Raw genomic sequence first — 14,627 nt, 5'->3', positions numbered from 1 at the left:
TAAGAAAGCAATGAATTCAAAGGTTAAAGGCAACTAGATTAGAGCACCAATTAATAAATTTCAATTTGATTCTATTATTAGGCCTAGCTCTGACTCACATGCCACCAATGCCAGGTGTTGGAAATTGCGAAAGATTTTCATGAATTTGATCACTCACATAGGCAGTTTTTTTAAAAAATGTTTCTTGCAAGGATTACCAATAAAATAATGTTTTAGGACACAATTGAATTTGAAATAGGTAATGTTTTGAATAGATTTTTGAGTTTTATTGAAATTTTACATGAACAAGAAGAAATTGGAAATACAATCACATCAAGGAACAAATTGCCACGGATTTGACGTTTAGGCCAAACAAATTTTGTAGGGCAGATTTTCAAAAAGGGTTGAAGTTATAACAATTTAAAAACACAGTTAACCTACTTCTAGGAATGCAAAACATACAGTCATGTTATTTTCAATACAAGAAAAACTTAATTTTCTTTTAATTTCTTAAAACTACGGAGACAAAGTACTAGCTTTACTTTATGTACAGCATATGCCTATGTAGTCTATCCCAAATTAAAAAAAAATGAAACTCTCCAAAAACAAGATTTGCAAAATCATGATTTAACAGTGTTGCCCATCCTTGCTGATAAACTGCTAAAATGAAGCCTAAAACGATAAAAAGCACTGTATCCCCAAACCGAGTTTGGGAATTCTGCAAGCTCAGTAATGTCCAAGTGCATTTATGAGAAAAGGGGAAAAAAATAAAAGACTTGAGTATATACACAATCGAGTGATTCTTCAGCCCAATACAAAATGGCAGCCAATCACTACTGAAGGATGAAACATTAAGCCAATTTTGGAAAGGATGTAGAGCTACGGCCAAATTCTATCTTGCCAATACTCCCATGCCCTCCTCATTTGTCTTATTTCCACTGTTGCCCATACGTATCCTGATAAAATTCCTGGTTGTCATTATTGTAACCATAGTTACCGGCATAGTCACCACCTTGCTGAAGCGGCTGCTGAGCGATGGGTTGGGATCCCCAGTTCTGCTGGTTGTTGGTCTGGCGACGCTTGGAATCCGGCTGGTTGTACCCATCGGCCTTTCGCTTGCCTCCCACGTTGCCCCCACGGTTGCCCCTGGCTCCACGAGCACCACGTCCTCTCTGTTGCTGGGCAGGGCCCCCTCTCCCACCCCTGGCTCCTCTTGGTGGACCCATGGGTGCCCCCCTCTGGGAATAGCCAGCTCTACCTCTTGGTGGTGGTGCTCCCCGCCCCCTAGGTGGTGGAGGTGCGCCTCGCCCACCCCTTCCTCCTCCTCTTCCTCTGATAGCATAGCCATCATCATAGCCGTAGTAAGGATCTTCATAGCCACCACGGTAGTCATGATAGTCATAGCCATAATAATCATCGTAATAATCTTCATAGCCATAGTAATCTGGGGGGTAGCCATAGCCGCCTCTCCCTCCACGGCCTCGGCCTCTAATAGGAGGTGGCATCCGAGGTGGAGGATAGTAATAATAATCTTCATACCTAGTGAAGAGGAGGAGGGGAGGAAAAAAAGATCAGTCTCATCTCGTGTGTGTTAAGTGGTGGGGGAGGGGAAGTAATAATGTAAAATCTTCCCACTTCAGACCAAAATGTCAAATATAAGGGTGTTTGTTTTTTTATATTGGTGGCAGCATGAAGCTTGGCCTTCTTGTGCCATGTTACAATCAATCAAGTTAAACTCACGCAGTGCTTCTGGAGGCTTGTCTGGCAGCCTGGCGTTCTTTCCTTTTCTTATCTGGAGGCTTGGCTAACACTATTTCAATTTCTTCCCCCTCTATCTCTTTTCCATTCATTTCATTCATGGCCTGTTTGGAGAGGAGAAAGAAGTTTTAAATAGTAATTCCTTCAGAAGCTTCCACCTTGGCCACTCCGAGGCCTAAACGTTTTCAAACCCAAAATGACTGTTTTTACACAAGACACTCTCATTTTTTGGGTGTTAAGGACCTCCAAAAGTGAAAGACTTTATATTTCCAAAAAGGCCTTCAAACCAGCCTGCCAGGCTCGTGGCAAGCATGAAACTCCTTCCAGGCTAGTCCCAATCTTCCTTCTAACTTTAAAGAGCTACTAACACATTGCTTTGGAACAAGACCCTGTACTGAAGGCTGCATACTCTCCTTTCCGGGAAGGGAAGGGGGCTCCACTAGCCCCACACTGTGCAGAAACAGCGCTAATGGCAGCTACCCATTTCGGCTCTCATCCTGACTTCTTAATCTGGAAGCATATTGGTAAGTTGGGAAGTGGAGCTTTGCTAGCTGTGGTGGAGAAAAGAGGAGCATGGAGATTTCTTGAGCAAGTGGAGCAGGAAACAGCATCCTTTCCCCTGACTTTTGTTTCAGGCTTTGGATGTACTGGATATCGAACCAAAGTTTGATCCTGAGTTGCTCTACAAACCACAGTTTTGAGTTCAGACATAACTGGGAAGTGTGGTTAGCTTAACCATGAAAGCTGCAGCTTTCAATCTCTGTTTCTGGCACACAGAAAATGGGGGAGTGCACAAGCTTGCAAGGAGAGACTTGTTCACAGTCATCTAAGAAAAGTTCCCCACCTGTGGTACTCCAGACGTTGCTGAACTACAACCCCCATCATCCCGTCACACTGAAGTGTAGCTGGGGATGATGGGAGCTGTAGTTCCACAACATCTGGAGTACCACAGGTCGGTTACACCTGGTCAGCATAACAGTCTGAACCAGCACACTGAGTTCAGGGGAAGAGGAAAGATCTGAATCTGATATTTTTATTCATAGCTTCATCTTGGCCAGTATGCTACACACTGGCCCTTCTTGTTGGACAGCTGCAAGAAGCCCAAGGCACTATGATCAAAACCCGGAACACACCTTTCACACAGTAGATTTATGATGCATGCTTCCCAATTACTGTGAGAGGGCAGCTTTTCTAGAGTTTTCGACATTCAGAAGCAGCTTAATCAGCAGGGCAGGGAGAAGAAGCAACAGCACAGGAGTGTCAGAAGACACTTTGCTTTATATTTTATCCCACCCCACACACTTGCTACTGAGCTGTAAGAACAAAAGGAGGGTGAGAGACCAGAGTCCTGTTTATCATTCTGTGCCGTCTTACCCCCATTCCAGGGTGGAATAGAAGTGTAAGACATCCTTGGACTAAGATGGAGACCTGCATTTTGTCACACATTCTATCCAGGCCAGTCTGAATTCCATAAGATTCAGGAAAGCATTTTGGTTTGTGTCTAGAATGGTGTGTACATACCTTGACTGCTGCCCCCCTATCTTCAAAATGAACGAAAGCATAATCTTTTAGTTTCTTCACTCTTTCCAGTTTTCCGAACTCTGAAAAGGATTTCTCCAGGATTTCTTCTGTTACTGTGGTGGCCAGGTTTCTCACAAATAGAACTTTCACCTGTTAAGAAAATGTGAATCTCGGCATCAGCTTCAGAAATATCAGCCACACTAATAATTTTGAGCTGTACTATCTCAATGTATTTCCTTAGCTGAATCTTTAAGAATTCCAATAACTCTTCACAACTACTCTTTCCTAGCTATCTGCATCACAAGGGGCTTTCCAGTTTGCTTTGCCCTCAAGACAAACTGACAATTAACAGCATAGCTGAATGCTTCAGTGCTGGCTGGCTTCTGCAGAGTCCATGAGGCATGTCCTTCATCACCCTTTGATTTTCAGTCTCCATTCAGGAAACACAGGCACACACTCTGATTTTGCCCCATTTTAATTACAGATTCCCCAGAAACAGAAGGCACTGATTGAAAGGTATATAACCTCTTTTCTTAGTGTCGCACAGAGAAGTAGGGGATACGGTTGGAGTAATCCACTTTAGTAATCTTCATGAGATGGACTAGGAGAGTACCAAGGTGGTTGTCCTCTACACCTGACAAAAACCTGTGCTTGATATAGCAAGAATCCAGTCCCTTATTAGCCTGACTTTTGATAAAGGTGATCTGAAATAGTCAAGTGCCCCAAAACTGTAGAACCTTTTGCTTATTTTTGTGCCCTTTGTATGCAAAGCAGAGTCCCAACATGAGCACCCATCTGCCAAAGGAGGAAATGCTCCTTTTATTCCAGACACAGCCAAAGGAAATGAATGAAATTCTTTGCCACAAAGACAAAGATTCAGGGCAGACCTATACCCCCTACAGCCTCCACTTGGTTACCTTTGCCATGACTTCTGGATCAGGTTCTTCTACTGGGTCTGCCCACTCCACAGTAACAATATTTCCCCAGACTTTTACTTTTCCACTCATCAGCCGACGTCGAGCTTGAGCTGCTGATTTGTGATCCTCATATTCTAGGAAGCAGAAGCCCCGATTCTTCTTTTTGTCATCGGGCTGATGATACAAAATTACATCCACTAAACCCTCTGGGGGGGAAAATGAGATACTTGAATGTAACACGAGGACTAAAATCTTTCCAGCTTGAAAAGCCAACTGAACCACACATACTTCAGTAAAAGCAGATTACATCATCAGCATACTCCTCAGTTCAATCGATGCAGAACTAAAATCAATGCATCCAATTAAACAGAGTTGATAACAAGAACTGGAATTCTCCAAACATATCTCCAACCACCTTTGGGCACAGCTATGGCGACATAGATGATTCCTTGTCCTGGAACCTGAAACAAAATGGGCAGAAGGATCCAAGGGAGTGTCTGTGCTATTCCTCTCTCTACATCTGGGCTCTCACATGGCAAGGGCCACACAGGTAGCCTTCACCATCACAACCACCTACCAGATCCGTCCAAGGAACTTTGGATGGAGAGAGGTTCTTCCAATAACTGGAAGGGCTCCAAATGATACCTACTTGAGCCTGCCATGCAGGAGAGATCCCAACCTAGCTTTATTTAACCAAGGCTGCAGCTGCTGCTGTGGGTTTGGTACTGTACCACCCCTCTCCTTGCCCGGGCTCTTTGCTGCTACTGGACACTTGTGAGCTTATTTAGTACATCAACATTTCTGGGCCACCACATGAAGCTAGGGGTCCCTTACTTGGGAGGTTTGGTGAAGTACATTCTTAACCTCAAAAGGTGGCAGGAGGAAAAACAAAAGATCTCAAGCATTTAGATTTTCACCCCCAACCATTACGTTCCTTCTCAACTATCCTAAGATCAAGAGAACAGGGCAAGTGAACATGCATATTTTGTGTTCAGCATGGGAGAGCAGGGCACAGTACCACAGGGCCTAATGTAAACAACAGATGAGCCACTTGAAGAACATCACTTTCATTGGCCTATACACCCAAAACCTATGGAATCCTGAAGTCAAAATGAGCAAAATCAACCCTTGTACAGTCCTATTAAAACTCAGGTGAAATATGAATTTATTTCTCATAGCCACTCGAACTTATAATGCAAGTGGCATATTTACCAGCAACGAAAATCAGCTGGCTGTGCAAGTGAAATTAAACAGATTTTACAACACGAACTCATGCCCTCAGTTCTGTACCTGTGACTTTACTGAATTCTTCTAGTATGTTTTCCTTGGTCTTGTTTTTTGGAATTGATCCAACGAACAGTCTATTATTTGCCACAGAGATGCATACACCAAGATGTTTTCCAGGACGGATTTCATAGTTGTCACACTGAAAGGAAAAGCAAACAAACATTCAACTGATAACGGGAATGACAGAAACCCTCTCCTATGTCCTTTGGGATAATCTGGTGATATAATGCTATCTACTACCAAAAAAATGAAGATGTGCTAACAGGGCAAAATTTAAGTTTCCAATAAGATTTAATTCACTTCCCAACATCCACAAAGTTTTGGCCAACTTAAGACTTTGGTTTTTCTATTTTATAAAGTATATGGAGACTTCACAAGTTAAGAATGCAAAGCAATAATTACTTTGCTGGAGTTGAGTAGGAAACTCTTCAGTTCAGCTCTTCTCCAGCAGTTACTAGCTAGATGCCACCAAGAAGTTCACAAGGAGGCACAATGGAGCTAGCTAGCTGTCTCCTGTTTGTCTCCAACACTTGTATTCAGGAGTATACTGCCTCAGAACATGGAGGGTCCTAGGTTTTCATGGCAAAGGGCCACTGTTACTTACACACACACACCCCTAATCCTTTCTTAAAGCCATATACATGAATACAATTCATTGTCAAAAGCAGTTCCCAAGCTTTTCTTTATAAAGATACTTCATTCCTGTGAACATTTTAGTTAACCCCTTTGATGTGCTTTCTCCACTTTATTAAAATACTGTTTTTGAAATGGAGTGACCTAAATTCCCAAGAGTTCTCTAACAGCAGACATTTACATATTTATATAAAGCCATTATACATGTATTTTGCTTTCAATCATTTTTGCAACATTGAGTTTGCCTTTATCAGTGCTGCAGCACACTAATGTTTTCAGTTAAGTTTTCTACTATGATCCGAAGATGGGCAGCTACAATTTACAATCCATTAGGATGGATACAATCTATGCAGCATTAAGATTTTTCTGCCCCAAGATGCATCGCTCAGCATGCACATACATAGTAAGTCAACTGCCATTCTCTTGTCCAGTCAACTCAGTTTGAAGTGTGTTCTTCACAGACCATTTGGGATTTTGCCATTCTAAATTTGGTGTTATCAAGTCTGGCCAATTCACTAATTAGCCCTAATTCTAGATAACTGATTAAGCTAAATAGTACCAGTCTCATTACAGATCCTTGGGGGACCCAACTTCTTTGCAATGCGAGACCTGTTAATTCCCACCCTCTGCTTCCTATCTTTAAGTCAGTTACCATGCAGAAGAGGTCCCTGTCATTCCATGACTAAGTTCACAGAATTTAGAGTTGAGCTGAACAACCGGTACAAAGCTCTTCCTATGGAGCTCCATTTACTTAGGAGTCTTTGGTGAGGGATCTTGTCCAAACCTGTTCAAAAATCAAGTATACAGGACCTACTAGATCACACCTCCTTGATTATTGTATGTTATTTTATTACATTTATAGTCCACCCTTCTTTCTTGGTGGAATTCAAAGTGGCATATATGAGCTCCCCAAGTGGTCTCCCATCCAGCCAATGACCAGATCCAGATCTACGTAGTTTCAGTAAGGTGGTTTTCTCCTGTGCTTTCAGACCAGTGCCTGAGACCAACCCCTGTTAACGCCCCCCCCACTTTTTTAAAGGCAAGTCATACATGGCTCCTTTGCAGACATCCTGCTAGTTCTTCCTGCCTAGGACTGCAATTCTAAGCACACATATCAAGGACAAAGACCCAGTGAGCACAATCGGACTGACTTATGAGTAAACATGCATAGGACTGTACTGTTAGATTATTTTAAACTAAGTTTCCTGGTATAAAAATTAAGGCTGATAAAAAGGTGATCCAGAAGACCACCTTCTGGATCAATGAGAACTTGAGGGTCTGAAGCCCTGAAGTAGGAATCAGCCAAATTCAGTTTGTAATTTCCCACTGTATACCAGACAGACAGCAAGGTTAAACAGGGAGGTAGTAGCAATTTATAGTGAACAATTTGTCATGGTGTGGGCCCTAGAATGCTGCAGGAGTCCAAGTGCTAACTCATCTACAAACTCAATATCCCTGGTCTTATATACATGATGGTAAACAGACAAGTTAATATTTGGTTAACTGGAATAGGGATAAAAGCAAAAATAAGTAAATCTAATCACATTCTGCTATCTACAAGCTGTGTTTGTGCCTGAACAGCAGTTACTACAGCCTTCTACAGACTTTAGTATGACGACACAATACTCACCAGTTTGACAGCTTCTTGTGCTGCATCTTTACTACAGAAGGTGATGAAAGCATAACCTCTGTTCTGGCCAGAGAGGGGATCCATCATGAGCCGCAGGTCCCAAATTGGGCCTGCTTTCTCAAACAGTGGCACCAATTCATCTTCGTACAAGTCCCTTGGGATTTTGCCAACAAACACCTAAAGGAAAAATAATTCTGTTTTAAATACATTGGTCATCATCTAGGAAGTACTTTCTTACCTGGGGGGAAGTTTAAGAAGTTCTTTTCCTTCCTGAACCAAACATTCTACACACCATAAATATAGCTTTGGACATTTCCAAGCTGAAAGTGTTCAGTCAAAAACTCTGGGGGCACACAGTTCTCAACTCTATGGTTCACAATGACACACTTGTGTCTTTAACCTTTCCACTGTATATGAGCAAGCAACACATTACAATAAGACAGGCAACATTTAAGAGTCTAAAAATAACCATTAATACCAAAGTCTGTTAATTTATTTGCGCCAACTACAGGTCAATGCAAAATGCTTAACGAGTAAAGGACAGCCACTTCAGAACATTTAAAATGTCTGTATTGGTATCTTATTTCGCAATGAGGAAGAGTTTCATATGGCACATTCATAAATCATAAATTAGGCCAACTGCTACCCCAGAATCACATATTCTTTATAACAAGTGCTCTTTCAAATACCTCTCCTCTTAAACTTAGTTTAACTCTTAGTTAAAAAGCTTATGCTTAACTATCCAGACAGCAAATATATATGTATAGTTAAATGTCATAAGGCCTAACTTAAGAACAATTTTGTCTGCGCTTTTTGAAAACACATTCTTTAAAACAGCCGCTCTTAGAATTTACAAGCTAACATTTTCATAAACCACACTGTTGGTTTATTTAGTTGGAAGACATGGCTATTAACCATGACGACTAGATGAAACCTCCAGACAGGTTCAGAGGCAGTGAAGCTCTGTGTATAATTGGGAGATAGACATCTACTATCTCTGGCTGGCCACTGTTAGAAACAGTGCTGGACTCTTGGTCAGGTCCCACAAGATTCTGTTCCTAGGGTAGGGAGACAGAGTCCTGGGCTGTGTTGAAGCGTCTGGACAGGTATCTTTTTTCTTTGTTCACTTTAAGACCAAAGTGCTGTCTCCACTGAGGTCGTCCTGTACCTCAAACTGGATGTGCGGAATTCCCTCCCTTGGGAAGGGAAGGAGCCTTGGTACTGCCTGAAGAGGCGGAAGGAAGAGGAGGACATCCAAGTCTGTGTAGGGTTGCAAAACAGTCTGTACGAGTCCCTGCGCATCGAAGCCATGGCTTTCTTTTTGTCCTTGGTCTCTACTAATATGGGGTCCAGCGCTGGACCAAACAGGTCTCATCCAGTAAAGGCAGATGCTGTGAGCGCAGTCTTGGATTTGGGGTCTACTTGCCACGATTTTAGCAGAGAGATCTGCGCACAGCCACCCCGGCTACCATGGACCTGGAGGCCTGCTGTAGGCAGTTTAGGCTGGAGTCTGCCATTAGGGTCGCTGCCTTGGTTAGCTTATTAAGGCCTTGACAACGCTTGACATTTTCAGGAGGGACTAGGGCTATGAGCTCCTTGGCCCATAAGAATGAAACCCAGGCAAAGATAGAGTTGGTAGTGGCAGCTTTGATTACTGTTGCCAATGCCTTGTGCACCTTCTTAAGTTAGGAATCACACTTCCCGTCCCCAGGAAGATCTTAACTGATTGTGCCCTTCAGTAGTTAGAATCACCGTTGACACCATCTGGGCAACTGGGGCATCAATGCAGGGTACTGCCAGAAGGCAAGTCACATCCTGTGGCATGGAATAGTGTTTTCTGGGATAGCTGCCTATTGGCCTAGAAGAGGCTGGTTGCTGCCATTCTACCAGCATGACCTTGCGAAAGCTTCTGGGAAAGGGAACTGTGGGAAATGGCGAGTCGGCAGCGGGGAATACATTTTGATCCAGACTGGTAGCCTCTTGTATTGATTCTGCTGAGGCCACATCATTGATGGCTCTTTTTGCTTCCGCTAGCTAATAGGATATCGAAATAAGAGGACGAAAAAAGGTGAGCAGATAGTGTAAATGGCTGAGCTATCTCCTCCTCCAATAGTTCCCCTTCTTTGTCAGACCCAAAGAGGGTTGGACTCAAGTTCGGATGTTGGCTTGATAAGCAACAGGCTTATCTAGGCTTGGCCGGTGGGGGGGGGCACTATAGATAGGCTAGGTTGGGGTAGGGGGGGTAGGTTGAGTGTGCAAGGATTGGATGGAAGAGGGCAGGGATGTTTGGGAGGTGAGGTGGAATCAGAAGAGGAATAATGATGTGTTTTCCTTTTACCTTTAGCCGCCAGTTTTTGTTGTAGGATAAGACCACGCTCAGATGGTGGAATAGTTCCCTCCAAGGACTAGAGTCAGGAGACAATTGTTTTCTGGGTAGTCTGGGTCTCATGGGTACAGTGGGTGTCCCAGGTCTTGAGGTGGCATCGCAGGTGGCATGTTTAAGGCATAGTGGAAGGCTGAGCCACCCTCCCCCATAAGTAGTCTTAGCCAATCATCTACATCAAGTGGCACAGTCAATACTGGCCCTGGAACAGGGTGTTTGCGAGGTTACTTACTGAGAACCGTGGTTTCCGCTCAGGCCTGCTGGTGGAGCGTCCAGTGGCGTTCCCGGAAAAGCCTCCATAGGTGGAGCTGAGTTTTTGTCACCAGCAGACTGATTTGGCTTCTCTGGACCAGTTGGAGCTGGGGCCAAGCCATCCTTCTCATGAGTGTTGGATTTTGGTGCAGGGGGACACCAGTCACCCCAGACGTGATGTTACTGGATGCCAGGGAATTGCCCACAGAACCCTGGACAGCAGCCCCCTTTTTGCCACTCTGCGCTGTGCTGCTTTTCGGGCGCGGTTTGGTGTGCTTGCATACATTTTTAATGATAAGGTGCTAGCTAAGGAGCAGGCAAGTGGGTGATCTTTTCTTTTTTGGCAGCTGAGTGTCCTCAAGGTGCTTGGATTTTTTTGGAGGCTTTTCACAGACCTGTGGCCACTTCGTGCATCCCTGCTGCCTCCACAAGGGGAGGGAGACCGGGTGGGGGGGGAAGAGTGCCCTGACGGGCTGTCAGGGGATGGGCTTTGTAGTTGCAGGGGGACCTTCAGAAAGGGAGCCCCCAAGAGATCTTTGGCTTGTGCTCTTTCCATAAGTGGAGGAAAGGGAAACCGAAAGTAAAAGACTCAAACAAAAGGCTAAGCCAAACTGGTCAAATTGGAAAAGAAACAAGATCTTTTGAGGGATTTCTTCAATTAAAAATGGGCTTAGGTTGCTACTTTCACACCTTGGCACAATCTAAGGGGAATAGGGTGGGGGTGGGGGAGATAGGAGCAGAAGAAAAGAAAATAAAAGACCTGAAGGCCTAAATTTGCAAGAGCTCTCTCTATATGCTGTGTTCCAAGCAAAGACAGGACTGGAACTGGGGTCTAGCTGCCTCCTGGTGGCAGGAAGTTAAAACTACAATGATATCAGTCCTGTCTTCCGAGCATGCTGCATACTTAATCCATAATGATGAGCTCCAGCACAGGGGGGGGGGAAAGGGCAATTTTCAGTTACAGAGCCTGCTCGCACAGCAAAGAATGACAAGCAACCCAGGAGAAATATCTCAAAAGCTAAATATAGTGAACATTCCAAATCTTACATACCATTTTGGAGAAGTAAGCACGTTAAAAGTGTCAATGTTTCTTATTTATGGAAACTTATCAACACCTACCACCTCCTGAGTTCTATTCTACCTTATAAAATCATTTGGTATACTTTTCAGAGCAAGATACTTTCTCCAATCACCTATCTCGAGAATCTCTTAGTTCTGAAATACCAGACAGCATTTACACTGGCATGCCATAATGTTTTGCCTTTAGCTCTATGTTTGTTACAAGTTGTTTAAAAAGTTTTTCTTGTATTTATTCTCTTGGTTTATTGGCCTTATGTGGAAGGCATCTTGTATTGTGCTTATATTTATATTCCTCCTCTGACGGCGACAAATATTTATGGACCACTTTTCAACCAAAGTTCTCAAGAACAGCTGCCAGATTTATGACCAAAACTACACCTGAATCAACTTGAACTGAGATGCTTTCTCGTATATAGATTTCAGAATGCCAATATTTATATATAACCTATCTTTTCACTAGCTTTTTCCAGGCACTTTGGCCTGTTTCGCAGCCTTGGTCTCACTGATAAAGACAGTATTGTTGGATAATTGGGAAACTTGAATTACTGTGTAATTCTAAGCATGAGGGTTCAGAAGTAAACCCCTCTGAATTCAATGGGGTTTAGTCCATAGTAAATGTACTTAGTCTAGTTAGCTCGACACATAACTTCTATCCAACAACCCAAGTGACCATCTCCTTTACATTACCATTATTTTCTGTCTTCCTTATTCTGTGTACTAAAGTCCACACAACAAATTTACATTACAGAGTCATTACAGAAAACTGTTCCATAACAGATTTTTAACTCCATACCGTGAGCCTTCAGAGTAGGAATGGATTTTTTATAAAGTTTATTAAATATCTAGTGTTATTTTCATGAAAGTTTTCACATCACTCCATTGACATAAAAAACCATGATTCTCCCAGATTAGGGAAGTCAATTGTTAAAGTTTTGATATATAAACATCTGAGTAATAGTCACAACTCTAGAAGGGAACAATGTTTGTTGGATAAATCACTGCAGTAAACAGAGAGAGTTCATTGTATTGATTTATCTCCTTCAAAATATAAAATCCAATAAGTGCCTAAAGACAGAAAGGCAACAATTAAGAAAAATGTGGGGAGAAACTCAGAGACTCAATGTAGACTGCATTAGATGTCAACATACCAAACAAATTTACTATTCAAGAGCACTTGTGGAAAAATAATTCTCTATCTTGTAAGGGGAAAGTGCTTTCAGGCACATTTACACTGTTGCATCCAAACATGATGCGTAACTCTGATTACCACAGTATTATCACTCATCGGAAGAGTAGAGGCAGGTCTTTAAAGTTAAGCATCCACTCTTACAGCTTCCTGTAGGAAGCATTATTTTGCCAGCATCTGATTACAAAACTGGGTTATATAACCACTACTGTTATAGCTGGAACTAGATAAATATAAGATAAACTGTTAAATGAAGCTATAGCTTCATTTAGGGTCAGAGCCATCTTAAGCAGCAGCGCACGGATATTTGGAAGCTGAACCAACCTCTGTGCCGATGCCAGGCTGAGAACCTGAGTAGACAGTATCAGGGGGAGGGCCACCATACTTCCGCTGCCCTGTGGTCACATCCAAAGTATAGCCAGTTCTCTCTAACAACGCCTGAATTTTAAGAAAGAGACAGAGAAGACATGTTTACAACACCAAAACTCCCAAAACAAACACTGTCCGTAAAATTCTAGTGTATCTGAGATTTATACCACAGTTTCTCCTGCTAGGCCTGCACAATTATGAAGTTTGGCACAAGCCAAACACAGCCCAGCCTCAAAAGATAAACTACGTGTCTTGTCTGTTTAGAACAAGAATGTCAAACTGCAACCCTCCAGCTGCTGTTGGCCTACAATTCCCATCATCACTAATCACAGTAGCCAGTAGCCAGAGATGATGGGAGTTGTAGGCCAACAACAGCTGGAAGGCTGTACTTTGACACCCCTGGCCTAGAACTTCAAAGGTGATGGGAGGTGGGGATCAAGCAAATGGAAGGCCACAATATAAAGCTGATAGGCTGCAAGTTGTGCAGGTCTGTTCCAAAGTGATGGCTATGGAAATGGGGAGGGCCTAGGTATCTCTGATCAAGGCATAACCCATGGGAAGTGTGAGCCTGGTACAAGGCCCACAATGTGCCAGGGCCAGGTCTTCTCTGATGTGGAATAGGAACATCAGAAGCTGCATTTACTGAGTCAAAGCTTTGGTCCATGTAGCTCAGTACTGTCTACACAGACTGGCTTCTCCAAGGCTGCAGGCAGAAATCTCTCTCAGCCCTAACTTGGAGATGCCAGGGAGGTAGGGAGGGAACTTGGAACCTTCTGCATGCAAAATGCTCTTCCCAGAGTGGTCCCATCCCCTGATGGGAATATCTTACAGTGCTCATACACGTAGTCTCCCATTCAAAGGCAACTCAAGGCAGACCCAACTTAGCAAAGAGGACAATTCATGCTTGCTACCACAAGTCCAGCTCTCCTCCCTGCTTGGAAATACAGCCCAACAGGGCTCAGGAAATCCACTAGTCTACTTGTCTATGATGAGTGAAAAATGATGCCTAAAGAACAAAATAAATCCTGATGAGTAATGTGATAACATAGCTATGTGTAAAATTTTTGTCTGGCTGATGAACAGAGCCAACATTTCTTGATCTGTGCAGACCAAAGGAGGTGGTAAATGCTATCCAAGGCTAAATACAGTACACACAACCAATAGTCAACAAGTACTGAAATGGAATGCTAAAAAACTTTGGAGAGTAGTAATCCTGACCACTATATTCCTCATGTCAGCAATGCACACAATATGCATACCAGAACAGGACCAGGCTGGCAGTAAAACATACTTTAAGCCCTAGTGGGCCCAAGCAAATTGTGTCCAAAAACCAATGATGGCTGATCTTTTCTTGTGCCCCTCCTTTACTTTGGTGCCGTTTCCCAACATTTTGGACTTAGAGCGGCAACACACCGCTTGAATCAGCAAGCGTTCGCTGAGACGTTTGTGTCCCTCCGCTTTGGCCAGGGACTCTTTACGTTTCTTTTTGGTAATCTGGTCCCCCAAATGCTTAGACTTTTTAAGGGCTTTGGAGGGCAAGTGCCCTGAGGAAGATGGTTCCATCTCCAGTGGGCATGCACAGTTCCTAACCCTTCCTGAGGATCTCCTACCACCAGAGGAAAAATGGAAGTG

At 43.2% G+C, this 14,627-nt stretch overlaps 1 protein-coding gene across 4 annotated transcripts in view; it reads right to left on the bottom strand.

Annotated features, from left to right (window-relative positions):
* Positions 1-242: 242 nt before the first annotated feature.
* HNRNPR (heterogeneous nuclear ribonucleoprotein R) overlaps positions 243-14,627 on the bottom strand; it is a 29,815-nt gene continuing 15,430 nt past the window's right edge. For all 4 annotated transcript variants that reach the window (XM_053268020.1, XM_053268017.1, XM_053268018.1 and 1 more), the window contains 7 exons: positions 12,951-13,064; positions 7,726-7,902; positions 5,466-5,601; positions 4,176-4,381; positions 3,259-3,408; positions 1,720-1,841; positions 243-1,518 (listed from right to left, as the gene is read on the bottom strand). In XM_053268020.1, the coding sequence (XP_053123995.1) occupies positions 909-1,518; positions 1,720-1,841; positions 3,259-3,408; positions 4,176-4,381; positions 5,466-5,601; positions 7,726-7,902; positions 12,951-13,064 (1,515 nt within the window). In that variant the 3' untranslated portion in view covers positions 243-908. The remainder of the gene's footprint in view (positions 1,519-1,719; positions 1,842-3,258; positions 3,409-4,175; positions 4,382-5,465; positions 5,602-7,725; positions 7,903-12,950; positions 13,065-14,627) is intronic.

The sequence above is a fragment of the Hemicordylus capensis genome, chromosome 7 (genome assembly GCF_027244095.1).
Source record: "Hemicordylus capensis ecotype Gifberg chromosome 7, rHemCap1.1.pri, whole genome shotgun sequence".
NCBI lineage: Eukaryota > Metazoa > Chordata > Lepidosauria > Squamata > Cordylidae > Hemicordylus > Hemicordylus capensis.
This window is presented reverse-complemented; position numbering and strand designations above follow the sequence as displayed.